We start from the raw sequence: 20,619 nt of genomic DNA, 5'->3' as shown, positions 1-20,619 counted from the left end.
AGCTGGATGGATGACATCCTGGCTTATAAACTCAGGGACGAGCTCCCCGAGGATAGGAATTCGGCCTCCAAGATAAAGCGGATCAGTTCACGATTCCTCGTCTTCGGCGGCCAACTCCTCAGAAAATCCTTCTCCGCTCCATTATTGAAATGCGTGGGTCCAACGGATGCCGACTATATCCTCCGAGAGATTCACCTCGGCATCTGCGGAAACCACATAGGAGGGAGAACCTTAGCCCACAAAGCTCTCAGGGCAGGGTATTTTTGGCCTACAATGATCTCGGATGCAAAGAACATGGTCAGAAAATGCGAGAAATGCCAAAAATTTGCACCGGTAATCCATCGGCCATGCCTAGATCTCCAGCCAATTCTTAATCCTCTTCCATTTGCACAATGGGGGTTGGATATTCTGGGACCCTTTCCCGAGGCCCCATACAGAAGAAAGTGGCTGATAGTCGGAATCGACTATTTCAGCAAATGGATTGAAGCGGAAGCTGCTTCAAGCATATCTGAGCAAACTGTCAGACAGTTCATCTGGCAGAACATAATAACTCGGTTCGGCATCCCAAAAGTTTTTGTGTTCGACCACGGCAGACAGTTTGACAACCTGCCCTTGCGCCGATACACTGATCAATTCGGGATAAAATTGGCTTACTCCGCGGTTTGCCACCCTCAGAGTAATGGCCAAGCCGAAGCCGCAAATAAACAGATCCTTAACGCTCTCAGAAAAAGAGTAGAGGATCAAAAGTCCAAGTGGGTAGAGGAACTTCCGGGAACCCTCTGGTCACTCCGGACAACCGAGAAGGAGGCAACGGGGCATTCACCTTTTCAGCTGGTGTATGGATCCGAAGCAGTGCTTCCAGTGGAAGTGGGCTCAGAAAGCCTACGAGTGAATCTCTTCTCAGCCGAGGAAAATGAGCAGCTCATGAAAGAGTCCCTCGACTTCCTTGACGAGATTAGAGATCTAGCCCGAGAAAGGATGGCTGCACACAAGCTCAGAATGAGCAAGTCCTACAACCGAAAAGTCTATCAACGACCTCTCAGAGTTGGGGATTTAGTTTTGAGGAATGCTGCAGCTGTTCAAAAAAGTCGCATTCATGGCAAACTCTCAGCATCTTGGGAGGGACCTTATGAAATTTATCAAGAGCTTCAGCCCGGTACCTTCAGACTCAAACAAATGGATGGCACCGAGCTGAAAAACCATTGGAATGCCGATGTGCTCAAAAAATACTATGTGTAAATCCTTCGGATAGTACAATCCATGTAAGTACACTGATTTTGTTTGTAAAAAGGCCATCGAGCCAGTATTCATTCAGATTGCGTGTATTCTTTAAGTCTTTATGCTTTCTACGGTTTTTCAAAAATTCAAGGTTTCATTCGGCGCTGTCCGGGGTATTGCATAATGATGCCTTGTACCTCGGCAAGCCGTAAAACCTGCCAAAAAAGGATACAAGCCCGAAGTATTGCATAGTGATGCCTTGTACTTCGGAGAATCTGTTCCTTTGGGCAAAAAGGCCATAGACTTATCCGAAACATAGCCTAAAAAATAGGAACTGATAAAGCCCCGAAGTATTGCATAGTGATGCCTTGTACTTCGGATGAATCAGTTCCGGGTGGTAGTTGCAACTCTGAAGTATTGCATGATGATGCCTCGTACTTCAGATAAACTGCTGCCCCGGCATGGTGTTTCGGATAGTTGTTCCCTTGGATGAATTGAAGAAAGTGTCACAAGAGTACCATCTCTAGAGTGAAAACTCTCAGGTGGGAAATCAGTACTTTAAAAACAGATGTAGAAAATAAAGCAAAGTGTTCAAAGATCCTCGGCTTAGCCGAGAAAAATTATCAGCCATTCCAGAATTCAGAAGACCTCATCTTCAGATTTCTGGGGGGCAGAGGGAAATAGAGAAATGGCACAACTGATCTAATACCCTTCAGCTCAGCCGAAGTTTGATACTTATGTCAGTTTTTTCACAAGTTGAAAACATCCGAGTACAAACGGCAAAAAGAAGTCTCAGCAGAAATGATTCTCGCTAGCCGAAGTTCTGCACTTAGCAAATATTTGAAAGATCATTCAAAGAAAGCAATAAAGTGCGAAGACTGGTAAAGCGAAGAAAAAAAAAATACACAAGAAAGCTGAGAAAGTGAACTTCTTTGAAATAAAAGTGTTGAATTACAAAAATAGTCGGCAGCCGCCCACAAGCGGAAAATAACAGCTGCCGAAATACGTACATAAGCAAAAAGTAAAACTGCTGTACGACAAGGCAAGCTGAAGCAAAAAACAAGGCAAAAAACTCAGAAAGCGGCGAGTCTAAAGTTGAGCACATGATGAACCGCAAGATTCTGAAGACGACTGCCCGAGTTCCTATGCTTCAGCCTGAGGATCAGACTGATCAGCTTCATTGGGCCCAATGGTGGTCTCAGCTCCAGCAGCAGAAGAAGCAGGCTTTGCACTCTGCCGAGCCTCCCTTTCCCTCTGCTCAGCCTCCAACTCCATCCTCTCAGCTTCTTCCTCGGCTTCCTCAGCCTTAAGGATTTCAGCTTCGATTGGAGTGGCATACTTCATGTGAGGGTCTTCGGGATCTTGGACCCATTCAGCACATTTGGACCAGTCCAGCTTCGGCTCAGCATGAAGGCAGACCCTTCGGCACACTCTGAACCCGTTTCTAAAACCCATTTCATACTCTTCTTGGGTATAGATACGGACTTTGAGTAGAGCCTCAGCATCGGCCAACTTCTTCTTCGTCTCCTCCAAGTCTTCCTCGGATCTCTTCAGCTCATCGACGAGCTTGGAGGAGGAGCCTTTCAGCTCGGTAAACTCTTGCTGAACCCGGGAAGCCTCGGCCTGAACTTGGACCATTTCTTCCTTCTTGGCAGTGAGCTGATCCTCAGCCTCTTGTAGCTTAGCTCTTTGAGCTTCAGCAGCAGCAGCAGCCCTTGAGAGTTGGACATCCCTAGCTTGGAGCATCTCTTCAGCAGCCATTCTGCTGGCTTCAAGAGATTCTAGCTGATGCTGCACCTCAGCCTGTGCAGCAGCTCCTTGGATTCGGCTCTCGATAGCAGCCTTGAACTTGGAGATGTCCACCCCCAGGTGCTCTTGGAGGAATTTTTCCCCTTCCATCAGTGGGGGAAAAACCTCCATCTCCATAGCATCACAGAAGGTTTTCAGAGCTTCGGCAGCTTTTTTACCGTACTCCTCAACCTCCTGCTGCTTCTCTTCAGCTGCTGCCTGCTTCAGCTTAGCAAGCTTTAGCTCTTCCTCGGCTACCCTTTGATCGTGCTCGGCAGCGTCCACCCTATCTTGTAGGGAATCTATCAGCTCTACAGTGAGAGTCTGATTGTGCACGAACTGAAAACAGGGGCACAAGTTAAAAAAGTAAAAAATAATAGCTGAAAGGTTGAGTTCAGAAAGAAATCAAGGCAAGGAAAATTACCTGCATCATCAGCAGTTGGTTAGACCTGGCTGGGTCAGGAACTGATCTACTGGATTCGCCCATCCCAGCAGTGGCCTTCAGCGACCAGATCCTTGCCCTGTCTACTTCGGACATGCCAGCAAAATTGCCGAAGTAGGCTGCAGCTCCTTCTCGGTTTTGACCCCATATGAGGTCCCAGATGTGATCTGGGATTGGAATTCGGGGGGCCGAGAAACCCATTTCTCCAGAATGCAGAGTCTGGAAAGAAGGGAAGGACGACGATGGAGCTTGATTAGCTTTGGTTGTCTCAGCATCGTCCTTCTCAGAGGAGTCAAGTACTATGACCTCCTCTTCTTCAGGGGTGAGGACGAAAGCCTCAACCTCTCTTGCGATATCTGCCGTGAAGCCTTCAGCACTTGACATCACGGCATCTTTATTTTCGTGCTCAGCAGCACTCTCCTTGATTTCTTCTTGGACCCCTCCCTTAGGTCCGGGAGTTCTCTGATCCACCTCCATCTCAGGAGGTGGCGGAGGGGTCTTTTGAGGAGATTGGGGTGTTGGCCGGGGAACCCTCGGCGATCCATTGCCTTCCTCAGGTTCCCTTATTGCGACGCCGATGGTCATCGGCCTCTGCTGAAAATCATGAGGGCCGATGATGGCCATCCTTCGGCGCCTTTTCAGAAGGGGCTGCTCGTCCATATCTGAATCTGAAGACTCTTGTATTTGATCTTCGGGACGAACAGGAGCTTTGCCTTCTCTGTGTCTGTTACTCTCTTCAGACTGTAACAGACAGGGGGGAAGAAGAGTGTGAGTAAAAATAAAAAAAAAAAAAAAAAAAAAAAAAAAAAAAGAAAAGAAAAGAAAAAAGTTGTCTAAAAACTCACCGAGGTCTTCAGCAAAGCCTCGTCTTCTTCAGCTGCTCTAGCTGCAGCTTCGGCTTCAGCAGCTCTGGAGGACCCTTCTCCTCCTTCACAAGCTTCAATAACCCGTGCAACCTCTTCGGCTGTACGGGCAGCTTCAGCTTCTTCTTCCAGCAGCTGAAACAAGGGATCCCTCTTCTTCCACCAAGGCTTCTGCCTCTGATACAGAGCAACAGCCTCAATTTGGAAGTGGGAAGAGTCTAGGTGAACCTCTCGGCGCCTTGGTTCAGTGATAGGGGGAGCCCGATCAGTTACGACTCGTTCTCGGTTGACGCCAAGGCGAGCGTAATCAATGCCGATGTTGGTCTCGTCCCGTTCTGAAAAAGAAAAGGGGAGAAGTCAATTCAGTTAGTTCGGCACATCACAAGAAAGCAAAATGAAAGAAGAAAAGAGATAATTAAAAGGCCTCGGCCCCAGCCGAAGAAGATTACCATCCCTAAACTTTCGGCTGAGGCCGACAGCTGCCAGCATATTCTCTTGGAAAACATAGTGCGTATCGGGGAGCCAAGTCTCCGGGATATGCTGCATTCGGCCGCTGCCTCCCCGGTTCGGCAGCTTGCCGAAGATGTTCTGCTGATTAAGGTTCGGGTCTGGCCCGCTATCTTCGGGAGGACCTAAACTTCCCATATCAGGATCCGGCTCGGCAAGATACCGGGGAGCGCTGAAAACATAAGGATGGCTCGGCTCCGTGGGCGCCCTAACCCAAATCCATTGACCTCTCCAGTCCTTGTCTGAAGAGTCGTTCGGCCACATGGTTAGGAACGGGGGCCGAGACTCAATCCGATACCACCCAGAACCATGGCTTCCGTGCCCACTCTGAATATTTGGCACCAGCCGATGGAGCTTTCTGAAGCAGTGCAGGTTCGGCACGTATCTGAAGAATTTGCAGACCCATAAGTACGTCATTACCCTTCGGATGCTGGTGGGGGTCAGCTGGCACAGGGAAATGTTGTAATGGATCAGCAAGTCTCGGACGAATACGTCCAAAGGGAACCTCAGCCCATACTGAAGCTGTCTCGTGTACACCCCCACATACCCCGGGGGTGGACGATGGATTCTATCGGATGCTGAGGGCATTCGGCACCAATATCCATCAGCTTCAAAAATGCCGTAGTGCAACTCAATTTGCTCAGCAAATCGATATTGATCGGCGTTCTCTACCCACCATGAGTAGGGACGGTTCTTTATCATGGCCGAAGCTACTTCGGCATCCTCCCACTCTGAAAACCCTGGGAGGATATCCCAAAGGACAGCGGGAACTTCATCATCCCGTCCTGAAGCTCTCACCCCCTCAGCCCTCTGAGGAGGAGCCGAAGAAATGGGAGTCGCCCTAACCCCTTCAGCAGGGTCAGACTCTGTCCTTCGTCCATTCCAGGTCCCAATCCTGACCCTGGGATCGGGGATTAGCCTTGCTCTTCTTGGAGCACGGGCTCCACCTCTAACTCCCCTCACCATTGACGAATTTCGAAGGAAAAAGTCGAAAAAGGGGAAAGAGTGCAAAGTCGAAGAAAGATGAAATAAAATCAAAGGAATTTACCTTGATCTGAAGCAAAAGCCGCCGATTTACGAATTGGTAGTGACAAGTCTCAGCTTCTAAGCTTAATGCTCGGGGAATTTGCGAAGTTTTGATGCGGGCTCTTAAGCGTTCTTGAGAATTCTGGGTTTGTGTTGATGAGTGAGTGGGGAGAGAAGACGCGCCTCTATTTATATCTCCAGAAATGGGAATTCAAGGAGTCTGCGTTTCAATTTCTCTCAAGCACCCCACTAAGTAACCGTTAAACACACAACCTTGCAGTTAAATCGCCCACTACCCGTCCAACTTCCGCAATCATCCACATTAACTGTTGTTATCTCATTAATCATGGGTTAATTACGGTTTAAATTCACATTTTTGGATCAGCAAATCATTCACTTCCCTCCTTTTCTGGTTAAATCAAACCCGACCCGTCATCCTTCCAAATCGGGTCTGGGGGGCAAGTTGTTTGGGTCCAATTTAGTCCAATTGGGCCTGGTCACTGAATGATCCAATTAAAAGCCCAAGGCAAAGGTTCAACTCTCCAAATATGCTAAAGTCAAAAATCAACATCCTCAAAGCCATGTCAAGGTCAGTCAACGGCCCAATCAGCTTGGCCCAGCCCAACTGATTTCCGGGCCCAATCCGCCTCCTTCATTAGCCAAGGTATAAAAGCCAACAATTTGGTCAATTCTTGGTAAGACGGAGACAAAGACAAAAAAGCCTCAAGCAACTAAACTCTTGCACAGCTTTCTCTCTCTAATATACTGACTTAAGCATCGGAGGGGCCTTCCTCGGCGTCCCCCCCGAGGCTAGTTTACGTGTATTTGTTGTGCAGGAAACCCTCGGCTCCTGCGTCGTTCGGACCGAGACCAAGTTCCCTCAAGATAAAAGGATCTTCCGAGATCCGATTGTTTTCATCCGAAACAATTATTATCTAATTGTTACCCAACTAAAGATTCCACGCCACACTTTCTTGTAAACTTACACCTTTGTAATTTGCATTCTCCCTCTATATATACACACCCTTAACCTTCCAATTTTGCCAAATTAAAACAAAACTTTACTTTGTTTTAATAAATTTATCCTAAGCTTTTCTATAACAAGTTTGTACCTCGTAGTTGGTTTATCTAATTTATTTCGAAATTAAACCGTCCTTTTATTAAGTTAGGAAAATCTTAATTACTCCTTTATACACCGAAATTTTATAATTAAATAAGTTGGTGTGAGATTGAAATAAGAGGTTTGATCCTTGAGAGTGTTTTATCATTATTCGCGGTATCACTATCACCACAAAATGTTGTACGACTTGTATACAACGGTGGAGTTGATAGCACAAGCTTCTTCAAATTATCATATTTTGTTCTGCTTTTGTAATGTGATCATAATTTGCGTTCTTTTTGGGAGTTCGAAATCGAGCTCCAGCTCCCGGGAATTTGAGGAGTTGAGATATGCAGCCTTGAGTTCTTCTAGGGATGTGAAATCGGCTAACACTACTACATTCGTAAAGGATAATATTGACAACAAGCAATCGAAGCAAGATATTAAGGAAGAAGAAGAAGCAGCTGTAGTAGTAGAAGAAGAATCGCGGTATGTAGATGACACGATCAATGAACTCAAAATGATTAACGATGATCGAATAATATATGAAGAAGAAAAAGAACAAGAAGATCAAGAAAACGAAGAAAATGCAGTGGAAAATAATGAAGATGATGAAGATGAACTTAGAATGAAGATTGAAGAGTTTATAAAAAGGATGAAAGGCCAACTAAGTATGGAGAGATTATAAGAAGATTAGGACATAATTGTATGTATATAAAATTAGGAGTACAATACTCCTATGTTGAGTGTTATTTACTAGTAGAAAATTTTGAGGCAGAGTTCATTAGGTTGGTTGCATGATTAAGATTACGATTACGATTATGATTATGGTGTATTCTGGGTAACTTCCTAGCTAGTAAAAAAAGTTTTTATGCACTGTAACAAAAAAATTTAATCTCCAATTACCTACTCTGCTCTTCCATAGGAACAAATATGACATTGATGATACTAAGACTTTCAAATGTTATAATGTCGGTGTTAAGAATGTACCATCATTAGGCCAATATCTTACCATTTGGGATCAAGTCGTGATCAACTTTCCGTAGTTGTCATCGAGGAGATAGGGTGGTTTTAACATGGTTGGATTTTGATCCGACTAGGGTTGGAACATGTTTTGGCTTAAGAGAATATTAGTAACTTGAGAATTTAAATACGAGATAAATCCAAACAACCAAAAAACTGTGATTAATAGTAGAGTGGAAACCATATTAGCAAAATTGTTAGTTTTAAGTTTTTAACGAACAAAAGAGTGAAATGAGATATTTGAGTATTTACAATCAACTAACTAAACAACAATTGTCCAAATTAATTATAAAGTTAGGTAAATACATAGATTGATAATCACTAGTAAGTGTTCACTTAAACTATATTCAATATGCATAAGAGATTTCTTGTTCATGACAATCATGAGGTACATAGTTTCATAGATTGCCTTATAAGTCTTTAGAACATGGTAGTTTATCCTTAAAATCATTATTACGTTATTTGCATATTTGGTGAAGTGGAGCAAAATTTGGTAAAGTATAAAAGAAGAAATAGGAGTAAGCAAATTTAAATCTAATATATTTTCTAGTGTCAAATACCTAATTAATTATAAGTAGAAAATAAGTAAAACGTAGAATTTTTCATTCGAAGAATTTGCAATTTATGTCAATATGTGAAAAGTAAAAGCACCCAACAAACACATGGATAGTTTGCCAATAAATTATGAGCAAATAAAATTCAATAATGATTTAATGGTTGGTATGGCTACTTCTACATGTATATGTAGTTGGCAAACAGGCAAAGTTAGGTGACAAGAAAAATTATTGAGCCTTATTTATTTAGCCTTTGCTCAAACTTTTGAAAGAGTCCACCTATTCATAATTATGCAAGTCAATGTCAATGGTTAATTTTTTATTTTATTTTTCATTTTATTCCATTTATTTTAAAATGGAAATGATAAAATAAAAAAATAAAAATTAAAAAAAAATTAAAAAAAAAAAAAAAAAAGGGTTAGTTTTAAAAAATTTATTAAATGGTTACGGCTTTAGGCAATGTAACAATTGTGAGACTTTGTGACTTAACATATAAAATGTCTGATGGTGAACCTATAATTTTTTAATTAAGGTGCATGTTGACATATAGTTATCAAGCTTCTTATTTAAAAGCTTTTAAATTACAGTGCATATATATTATTGCTATAATATAATTTTAATAAAACTTGATGTGCATGTGTTATTATGGCTGTGGAGCTTAATGATTGAGTAAAATGACATCATAATTCATAAATTATATTAATGCTTATACTGTTATATATGCAGTTAAGTTGACTTTTGTTATCTAAATCCTCCCTTTAGACAGCATATCTAATTTGTCTTTATTATTTCTATTTCTATGTGAAGTTGCAAGTTGTCGGGGTATACTAGTCTGTAAAATTAATGAATTTTAGTTTTGTATGCAAGTACAACACAGTAATTTAACACAGTGGCATGTGAGTATAATGACATTTTGAAAATATTAACATAATAGATGACACGAAACAAGTGTATCACGACCCATATCCATCTTTACCCTGTACTATATGTTGAGGCCAATTATAAAATACGAGTACTAAACAAAGTTATGAGGTAGCTTCATCAGTTTTAGAGTAAAAGAGTGTATAGTTAAACACTACGTTGCACAAGAACAAGTATGTACAAGTAATACGTTAATTACAAAAAAATAGAGGGCACAATTACAACAAAGTAATCAATCCCTTAAGATTTCTAATTTGTCTTATTTGGATCTTTGTAAAGGGAAAACCTTGAGTTTCTTCAAACATTCTGCTGTATCATGGATGACTGTACCAGTGAAGGAAAAGACCACCTATAATGAGCATTCTGAATCCCATAAGGCAAAGGAATCCAAAGTTCCTGATACCTTAATCACGCCCACTAGGATGGTCGGTCCAAAAAAGAGGTGTCGCAACAGAAAGAACCAAAAGAAAAAGGACAAGAGATCCGTGGACTCCGCCGAGGTCAGCCACGCTGCTGGATTTCCCAGGCCCAACAGCGTTGCCGTTGAGAAGTAAGATGATCATATACCTATTAGCCTAACTTCTAGCAACAATAATGAGAGTTCGAATATCGAGGAGGGGAATGAGATACCTGCAAGATATTTAACTACCACTGATATTGATGAAGTGGAATCCGTAGGTTCTAACGACGAAGACCCCATGACTGTTGAACCCGATCATGTGCAGTCCTCTCCACCACTCACTACCTTCATGTTTTCTTCCACGTCAAGAAAAAATGAAAAGCCAATCAGGTCAAGGGCGAAGAACAAGAAAGGTAGAAGGTATTTTAGTCGTTTTTGTAGGATCAAAAAACGCAAGAGAACAAGTTTGGAACAACTTAGGGCTAGTTCCGGCGATGGATATCCTCAACCCCCTTATTTGCATTGCCAAGCAATTTATAGTGTCTATAACCCTAATCCCCTTTTTAGTTCTTGTATTAGTTTGGTTAAAAGGTTTAAATTTTCTCGTTGTAATCTTGAGTCAGTTGGAAGATAGCCTCCTTTTCGAACCGTTGTCCAAAAAAAAAAAAAAAAAAAAACTTTAGATTAACCACGGCAAATACATTTTATTAAGCTAAAGTTCAAGATAAGTTCTAACATTAGCCCTTAAAAAGTTAAATTTACATCCTAATCAAGATTATCTAGATTCTCTAATTGTATACACAAGTATTACACACTTAACTACATGTTGACTTGGTATTGCAGTTGTTGAAAATTCAATACAAAAAAAAAAAAAAAAAAAAAAAAACTTCCCGTGTAGACCGTGTCAGCGTGCGTAACACTTGGGACATGAAGACTTGTTGCCACGTGGACTTAATTCTACGGAGTACTCCGTAATATTCTTCCAAAAAATAAATGTGACAAGGATATCCAAACCCAAGTATTCATTCAATCATTAAACAATTTAATACACATGTAGCTTTCACACCACACTACCCATACATTTTCTCCTTTTTCCTTGGCTTTCTCAACAATGAGCTTCCTCAACACACTTCTCATTTCTCACCCATTACATATATATAGCCTCATTTTTGTTATCCTTTCTACTTCAACAAAACACAAAACATTTCTCACCCATTACATATATACAGCCTCATTTTTGTTATCCTTTCTACTTCAACAAAACACAAAACATTTCTCACCCACAGTCTCTCACTCTCCTTCTCTTTTTCGCTGTGTGTGTGTGCGTGTACGTGTTTCTAGCTCGAACTTGTTATTTTAGTTTCTTAACATAAAAATGTTAGCTTCCACAGTTGAGTTGATAGCTCAAGCTACATCAAACTTTCATCTTATTTTCTGTTTTTGCAATATTATCATAGTTTTTCTTCTCATTGATCGCTCAAAAAGCGACATGAATCATACTCCAAGCAGCATTGACGCTTTTCAGATTGTGTTAGATCCAAATACATCAAGAAATGACTATGAGAATGATGCCAAAGTAGTAGAGGATGATTATACGACAGAAGGATCAGCTTCTGAAGTACAAACAGAAGCAGCGAAACATGTAGATGATGACCCTCATGAAGAAGCAGCAGCAGCAGCCTCTAAAGCGCAAACAGAAGCAGCAAAACATGTAGATGATGACACTCAAGAAGAACAAGAACCAGAACATCAAGAAGAAGTGGCAGCAGATGATCATGAGCTAAATGTACGTATCGAGGACTTCATTAACAAGATTCACAGAGATTGGCAGGCAGAGAGGCTGAGAGTAAAAATTTACGAGCAAGGATTGTAACAAGTGCTAGCAGATGTTTACTGATAATTTAGAACATCCTTCCCCTTTCAAATTATATGTCCTTGCAGATTTTTCATCGGTTTTTTAAGGAAACAGGACAAACAATATGTAAAAACTTAGCTTTCAGTTGAGCAATGCATCAGATACAAAACAAATGAAATGGGAAGATATGATTTAGTGACAATACAAGGGTAACTATGTATTTTAAGCATTCCTTTTGGATTCCAAGCCGGAAAGGACATTCAGTTATTATCCAGACAGAAATTCAACCCCGAGTCTTGAGCACCACCACCCAATGTAACCATACCACCTAGGCTACTACACAGCAAACATTACGAAACAGGGATTAAGAGTAGTAATTAAAATAGTTAAGACATGAATCAGCCACTATCAGGTAGTTTATTTGTCAAATTTTATGCTACTATAAGTCAAAATAAAGGAACAGAAGAATGTTGACCTTTTGTCCTACAAAATGATCAGTATACTCGCTTTTCTTTTGGGTGGGGGACTGATAGACCATATTGAAATGAAGAAAAGAAATAGATGTATTGGAAGCTTTTCTGAAAGTTCCAAGCAGTTTGGAAGGCGGGAACGTGTTATGTTTCTCCAATTCAAATTTCAGCATAAATTCTTGCTATGAAAGGCATGATTTTAATTCCACAAAAGTTGAACAGAAGAATGAGGAATACATGTCATACATGACATACATCTGTAGTTTCTAAAGAAACCCAAGAAGAGGGACAAAACACCCAGATAATTAACAGCACCATCAGCTGTACTAACTAAACTAAAAATCCTGACTAGTCCTAATAAACCGGCAAATCCTGTGTTAAAAATCCGAAACTAATGTGAAGCTAAAAACCTAATTGTAACGATACATGTTGACATACTGTGATTCCCAAAGTGAGAAGAGCAGAGCCTAGGTAAATCTGTGGACCACTAAAATTTGAAAATACAAATACAGATGTGAGAAAAAACTAAGGTCAGATTATCAGCCAGAAATCTCCAGATTTGAAGGACTGTCGTCATCATCAAAATCATCAGAACCCCCTTCAGGGGTTGATTCATTAATGTCAGCTTCAAGATCCATCGGGTCCAGTTGCATAGAGTTCATAGAAGGCAAGTTGTCGGTATGGAATGAGGGGGGTGGGGATGTGAAGTTTACCTTCTGTCCCCCGTAACCTCCTTCAGGGACTTGGTTGTTGATGATAGCCGGGATGGCAGCGGTGGTTGCGGGTTCAGCTCTCTGCTTTTTGGGCTTGTGCTCTTGATGATGGCCTGGTAAGAAACTCCCCAGCACCACCTGATAATTCAGTTGTGACAATTAGCATAAGACACAGCAAAATACTGCAGTAAATAAGAACAGTGAACTGGTTTTGCTGTATTGATTATAAAACAATGCATAGGCTGGAAACACTAATTTGCCCATTAAAACAAGAAAGGGAAATTAGATAATTATCTTACCTGCACGGGGCTAGCAGCAACGAGAAGACCAGCAAGTCCACCACCTAAGACTCGCCCATCAGGGCCTGCTAGTGAGACACTCATGCCTCCTGATCTGCTCTTCATTATTCCGTTGTCAGTAGGCATAAATGATCCGGACAAGGAAAGTATCTCAAAACGACCCTACAGAATCAATAAAGAACTAAATTAAAATCTGTATAATCAGCCAGATATTGCAAGCGGCGAGAAAACCCAAGACTGAACACTATGAGGATCAAAATATGACAAGCTCACAAGATACTCTTTAATCAGGCTTATGCACTTGTCAGTCAATGCACAGCCTCCTAAATTTTAACAGGTGCAATTTCTATGGATTCCTAAATTGCAAGCTAGATCAGATCTGAGACCTAAACATCTCAAAGAAGCAAACAGGTCTCTTATACACACATGGTCTACAAATTAAATGCTTGCACTTGTTTTGGGAGTGAAACACCACAAGTCCACAGTGTAACCCTAATTTGCTAAACAAGTACAAATAGAAACTGTCGTATAATACCAGAGAGCTTCATAGTATGCCCATTCATCCAACACCCCCCCCCCCAATTCTTTTCTTCCTAGAAAAGATATATCATCCATCACGGAAGTCGTCTAAATGCCGGTACTTCTATATCAGGCCATAAAAAAGGGTACAATACCAACAAATCAGGTTTCCTTGGCATTCTAGCTATGATTAGCTACACCCGAATAAAAATTAACCCTCATATACAGTTCATGCGCAAAGGGGAATAGTAAGTTCAAAATTGCCTTGAGATTAGAGATTTTACAGATCACTTAATACAACTAAGGAGGTCGGATTAAGCCGCCACAAGAAAATACAGCTTCACTTCCCCTTCCCCGTCCTCCCTGTAGAAGTCTTCCTACCAACTATTCAGGAATCTCATTGTAAATAAGGAGAAGAAGGCATACTTCATATGTTAAAGTGCCACCAGAAGAATTAGATTGACGAAGGGTGACATTTGAAATAGAACCGCTTGCAGAAAGAACGCATATAGCACGGGATTCCTGCTGAGAAAACGATAGAACCTTCATTGCGACATCCTGATGGCAGGAGAACAGAATCAGTACACGATCAGAAATAAGTGTTTGTTCATTAGAGTAGGCTGAATATACGTGTAAGCATGGAAAAGATAAGACCAAGTAATTATACTATCTTGGGAACTTTAGCAATGATAAATATACAATATCCCCCAATAATAAGAGCTCAAACGATCCAGAAAGCATGTTTTAAAAACTATTTAGAGTGAAATAACAAGGTGTGGAATTCGGAGGTTTTGAGAACATGGGGTGTTACTCGTGTTAGTCATATTATCTTCATAGAAAGAACTCTTTTTTGGTCATTAAAACTTCTATCTAAATTATCTGTCAGTGATTTTGCATTTCTCAACTGAAGAATGGGTGTAAAAGTAAAACTATACAGCCACTCCAGGGCACTTCTAGATAGAGATACTCATTTCAGCAGCATAACAATGAATGTGTTGTACAACTATGTAAACATCAGGAAGAACATTTTTGAGAAATAGGTAGCCTAGACAAGATCCAGCAGAGACAAATTTCCTTAAGCTTTGGTTGCAGTCAGTATACTGAAATAGCTGAAGATCTTATGATGAACAGCAGCTATTTGTAAAATTCAGGGAATATTGATTAACAAGAACATTTGACTGAAAATATTAATACATACCTCCCCGGCATTTACAGTGATCACATGAGGGGTGAAATTTGCGCCAACGAAATACGCAAGTCGATCACCTGAATAGCTTCATATATTAGCAATCATCAACCAATATCAGATTAAAAGTTATTCACAGGAACCAACTAAACTAAAAGCTATAGGCAGATTGGATACGGCATACAAAGGAGAAGCACATGAAATTTAAGCACAATATACATGGCAGGGAAAGGAGTCGGCATCTGTCAGTTTCCAGCAATAAAATGTTCCTGGAACTCTGCAATTAAGTTTCTTTAATGACATCTCAGCAGGGAGGCATAGTAAGGATGCTAATGAGACTCATTAACCACATACATACACCAGATATTTGGCATCACTCCAAGATATATCTGTAATGTGTAATCTTTATGAGATATGTGAAGAAGTCTTCATTACTGTAAGCAGTCACGACTATTAGGAAGCAATCAGGTGGGTGAGATTTGGATCATTAATTTCGTTGGGTAGGATTGGCTTGGCTCTAGAGATTATATCAGTCATAATTATAACATAATCAATTCTTGAATCCAAGTGATATTTGAATTGAATATGAATTTAGCAACCTGTCTACTAAGTGGTTGGCATAGCCCAGGTAGGGCTGCACAATCTAGGCCACCTGAAATTTTTGTCAGTGGAAGGACTGAAGGATCCATACCTGAAGCTGATCTATTAATTTAGCCAAATCCACTAGCATCTCTTCAACATGTGAACCAGATTGACATATGATCAGAAATTTTGTTTCACTATGAGGATCATTAATCAAACAGACTAAGGATAACACAATACCGTAAGCAAAACTTTAATTAGACTAAGAACATAATAACAAGGTTTTATTTTGGAAGGACTAATCCCCATAATTATGGATGTGTATCAGGTTGAAATTCATATAGTTTCCTTAAAGTTTATATAAGCTAATACAAATAAATCATCGTTGATAAAACATGCTGCAATGTTAAATATGTATCCCAAATGAGATTTGACCACTGTTATGTGCAACTTATCAAATTAACCAGTACTAGTTTTAGGCAGACTTTATTTCATAATGATTTAAATATATTTTAAACCCCATTCAGCTAAATATCAGAGCATACTATATAATCAAAGCATATCATAATATCATTAGGAGAGCATTTGAAAGAACCAGGCACCTCATACAGCTATCTTATGCCAGATGATCTTGAACATATATTACACACCATGATTTCATATATTGACACAACCAAATCAAACATTGTAATTTAATCTCCCTATTCAAACACCCATATCACATTGCATTCACACATCTCGAAAAATTAACCAGTACATCAGTACATGAATTTGGTAAGGTTGTCAATTCCATTCATATGAAACAACTTCACTTCAATTTTGAAATGATCCTTTCGGGGCCCCAGATAGAGCAAGAAAGGAATGTCCTGCTTCAGGTATCTTAAAAGGCAGATTTATCCCACATATTACTAAACATCAACTGAAATATGCAGAAAAAACAACTACAGTAATTGCAGTAAAACTAAAACCAATTGCAGTACAATAAAAACATAACCTATATATACATTACTTTAAGTGAGGTGCAAAAGTACCTAAACTCTCAAACTCCACTTTTTGTGCCTTCTTAATTGTCTGTAAAGGCCTTGCCCTAGGTTGTTTCCAACCTGAAAAATCTCCACTCAGAGGAATTGAAGCCGAAATCGGCATTGGTGACAATGCGGCCGCAGCAGCACCATCAGAGCCATACTTCCTAGGCCTACCTCTCTTCTTCCTTGAATCGGAAGAAGGCGGTACTCCTGCCAAATTAACAGGTGAAGAGGCAGCTGCCATATTTGGAGCTCCTGGTTGGCTCAAAGGGTTTTCACCCCTTGCTGCCAAACAGAAACCCTGACTCCCTTCATCACCTTTCACTGTTACCCCAGAACTACCTATTTCCTCTTTACTAGCCTCCATGCATTAAAGGTTCAAACTTTCAATACACACTCAACTCAATAAACCCTTTCAGACAACCTAAAACCCTAAGATTTTACAAATTACAATATACCCAGAAACATTCACTAAACTACTTTAAGAAAATTGTAGAAATCATATATTGAACTGAAAAGTTGCATTGACAAACACCAAATGTGAAAAATGATCAAATACCCAAAACCCAGAATCCTTTGAAAAAGCCCAGAAACAGGTCAATCAACAACAAAATAAAATAAAAAAAATTCAACTCACTGGCAATAATTTCTTTTATGAAAAAACAGGATTGCATAAAACACCCACAAATTTAAATAAAAAAAATTAAAAACCTAAAGATCTTTTCTTTCAATCTAAAATCACTAAAAATCAGGAAATTTTTCTAAAATAAATTCACCATTTCAACAAATTATAGAAAAATAATAGCAATATTAGTAATTTTTTTTAGCTTAACTTAAGAAAATAAACATACCCTTAACCTATTCCTTTGTGTCTGAAAACCACCAACTAGTTTTATTTTCTGGAAACTGGGTTTTTGCAGAAAAAGAGAAGTAAAAGGAGCAAAAATAAAAAATTTCTACAAAATTGAAAAAATAAAATATTAACAAATACAGAAGATAATAAAAAATTTGAAACTTTAATTAAATATTAGACCCATCTAAATTACAAAATACGAAGAATTAATTATGGTTAAGAAAATGGTTCAAGTCCGTCTAGGGAATTTAATAAAGCAGGTATGAGTATACCAAAAAGTTATAAAATTTTCAAAATTAATTAAAAGAAAAATATAGGAAATATAATAAAAACAATTTCCTTTTATGTTTTTTCATTTTTAAAAAAAAGTGTGCAAAATAATAAATTAAAGGCTGTAAAGTTAAGGTAAGAGAGAGCATGCCAATTTTCCAAACTACTACTACTAGCCTTGTTGCTTTGTCTTTTGGGGGTTAAAATTAAAAATTTAAACGGTTGATCATTACAATAATAAATAAAATATTACCCTTATTTGGAATCATAATTTACCGTTAATTGCCACTTTGAAAATATCCATTTGAATCTTCAACATGTTCAAATGTTCAATCTTTGCGGCTAGGGCTTTCTTGTACAGTTGTACTATACCTTTGCACTAGTTTAAGGATCTATCTTGATCACCACACCCAAAAAAAAAAAAAAAAAAAAAAAAAAAAAAAAAAAAAAAAAAAGAGAGAGAGATAGAGATTTTGAGCATTTATCTTGTTTGTCCCCTCTTCAATTACTAAAAGATACGGAGTATGTAATCTTACACTAATGTGTAATGTCGCTAAAAGATATTATTGGATGACAAGCTTTTTTTTACCTTTCGCTTTGTAAAAGTTTTGGTATAATTGCATTTTAAGGATTTTTTTTTTTTTTTTTTTACATTGCTAATTGTTCATTGATAATTCACAATTTTTTGTATGCGGCCTGTTATATCGTGCGGCAGGGGTTACTCGAGTTACTCGGTCAGAGATTACCCCTGACCGAGTAACCCCAGACGAATTACTCGAGTAACCCCTGACTGAACTCCCCTTAACTAACCCCTGTCCGAGTAACTCGCGTAACCCCTGACCGAGTAACTCGAGTAACCCATGACCGAATAACCCCTAACCGAGTAACTCGTGTTATCCTTGACCAAGTAACTCGAGTAACCCCTGATCAAATAACCTCTCAAGTAAACCTTGACCGAGTGAACTCCCTCAAGTAAACTCTGTCTGAACCCCTCAAGTAATCTCTGAGCGAGTAACTCAAGTAACCCCTGACTAAATAAGTGGGGTAACCCCTGCCACACGGTGTGGCCTGCTTCACCAAAAAGTTGTTGTTGATAATTTACTTTGCAAATGTGACAAGTGATAAATGTAGATAAAAAGACTTGTAAGTAATTTTTTTTGTTGTTTTTGGGATAAATGTTTATGACTCAAATTATAAAAAGCATGGTAGTAGTGATTGATTGTTAAACGTTAATCGCACACAACAAATTCCTGCCAAAAAAATGTGTATATCTTTTTAAAATTTGTAAAACTTTTACCAGAAAATAAAGATATTGGCTACATTGATTGTTTCCCATTAATCATGCACAATAGTAATTTTCATACAAAATTTCATGCTACATAAATATATTCATTTGAATTTCAAAATGATTTTTTTTTAAAAAAAAAAATACTCAAATATGCAACCTCCCAAATAATAATGTTGCGGGAAAGTCAAGTAGAATTTTGGAAGTAATTATGTCCAAAAAATCAATAACTATATACTAAAAGCAAATAAAAAGTGACACATGTCATTTACTGATTAAAAATTTTCCCGCCTTTAACTTTCTTTCCCTTTTGTGTCAAATCTTCCTAACAATATAACCTATATAAGTATATAACCTATACTAATATTTTCCTTTCCGTATAAATTACATGGTACTACAGTATATTAGAATATATTATTATCCAAAATTACAATATATTATCATTCTTTTTTCTCCAACTTTATTTTTTTTATCTTCTTTGTTTTTGTACAATGGTTCAAATAAATATAAAGGTATTACAAATTATGAGTCTTACTAGCTCATCAATTACAAAGATAATATATTAAATTAACGTAATTCCATGTTTGATCTTGCTGGTTTTCGAATAATTTACCATTTGCCTTCAAGCATATTAATGATATCATGTGTCAAGATTTTGTCCAAAAGCTTACCACCAATTTTGTTTCAACTAAAAATATACATAATCCTTTTGTTTTTTTTGATTGGAATATACAATACATAATCTTAACTAAGCAATCAAAAATATATAATTGGACAGGAATTCAATTTTTCCTCCCCTACTTCAATATGAAGTATAATATTATGTTTGTAATAATTTATATAAAAAAAATAAATAAATGAAGGCTTGAACGTTGTGTAGATCAAAGTCGTATAAAATGTTTGTGTAGATCAAATAAAATAAATAAATTTGTATAAAACGTTGTGTAGATCGAAGTCCTACAACAAATTAGGAACGAGTGATATATGCATATATGAGCATATTATTGTACAGGTACTTATCTAAAATCTACTTTTTTTTCCCTTATATGGTGTAGCATGACATCTTATAGTTCATAAATTTCTTTCATTTTTTAATTTATAAGTCTTATGCATCAATTTAACAACTTAGACAAAATTAATATGAGTACAAAGTCGTATAAAATGTTTGTGTAGATCAAATAAAATAAATAAATTTGTATAAAACGTTGTGTAGATCGAAGTCCTACAACAAATTAGGAACGAGTGATATATGCATATATGAGCATATTGTAGTATTGTACAGGTACTTATCTAAAATCTACTTTTTTTTTCCTTATATGGTGTAGCATGACATCTTATAGTTCATAAATTTCTTTCATTTTTTAATTTATAAGTCTTATGCATCAATTTAACAACTTAGACAAAATTAATATGAGTATAAATTAAAATTCAAAGTTATTTTGTTTCACGTAAAAATATAATATTTTAGTAAATTATGATTAAAATTAATAACATAATTGCTATAAAATTAGTAAATCCGTGCCTCTATATAAAAACATTACCCATGGCAAAGATGTTCCAAGAAATTTCCTAAGACTTTTATTCCATTATCTAGGCCACTCAATCAAACAATATCTTCCTGTAATATTTGTTTAATCTGCCTTTTAAAGGAGTGTCATAATCATTAATTAGTGTTCATCACTTAGAAAAACACTAATTAATTTTCATTTTATCTAAGGTGA

The 20,619-nt window shown here is 38.3% G+C and overlaps 1 protein-coding gene across 1 annotated transcript; it reads right to left on the bottom strand.

The window, feature by feature from the left end:
- Positions 1-12,342: 12,342 nt before the first annotated feature.
- Positions 12,343-16,857, bottom strand: LOC110697181 (AT-hook motif nuclear-localized protein 6-like). Its single transcript, XM_021874529.1, has 5 exons — positions 16,497-16,857; positions 14,896-14,963; positions 14,124-14,255; positions 13,179-13,340; positions 12,343-13,017 (listed from the first exon to the last, which is right to left on the bottom strand). Exons 1-5 carry the CDS (start codon positions 16,855-16,857, stop codon positions 12,706-12,708), a joined length of 1,035 nt encoding a protein of 344 aa, XP_021730221.1. The 3' UTR covers positions 12,343-12,705.
- Positions 16,858-20,619: the final 3,762 nt, after the last annotated feature.

The sequence above is a fragment of the Chenopodium quinoa genome, unplaced genomic scaffold (genome assembly GCF_001683475.1).
Source record: "Chenopodium quinoa cultivar QQ74 unplaced genomic scaffold, ASM168347v1, whole genome shotgun sequence".
Taxonomy (NCBI): domain Eukaryota; kingdom Viridiplantae; phylum Streptophyta; class Magnoliopsida; order Caryophyllales; family Amaranthaceae; genus Chenopodium; species Chenopodium quinoa.
This window is presented reverse-complemented; position numbering and strand designations above follow the sequence as displayed.

Excerpts from the sequence above, each read along its gene's own strand:
- LOC110697181 (XM_021874529.1), bottom strand. The coding sequence starts at position 16,857 with ATGGAGGCTAGTAAAGAGGAAATAGGTAGTTCTGGGGTAACAGTGAAA. Across the intron at positions 14,964-16,496 it reads AGTGGAGTTTGAGAGTTTAG|GTGATCGACTTGCGTATTTC; the intron begins GTACTTTTGCAC and ends GAAGCTATTCAG. Across the intron at positions 13,018-13,178 it reads TTGCTGCTAGCCCCGTGCAG|GTGGTGCTGGGGAGTTTCTT; the intron begins GTAAGATAATTA and ends CTGAATTATCAG.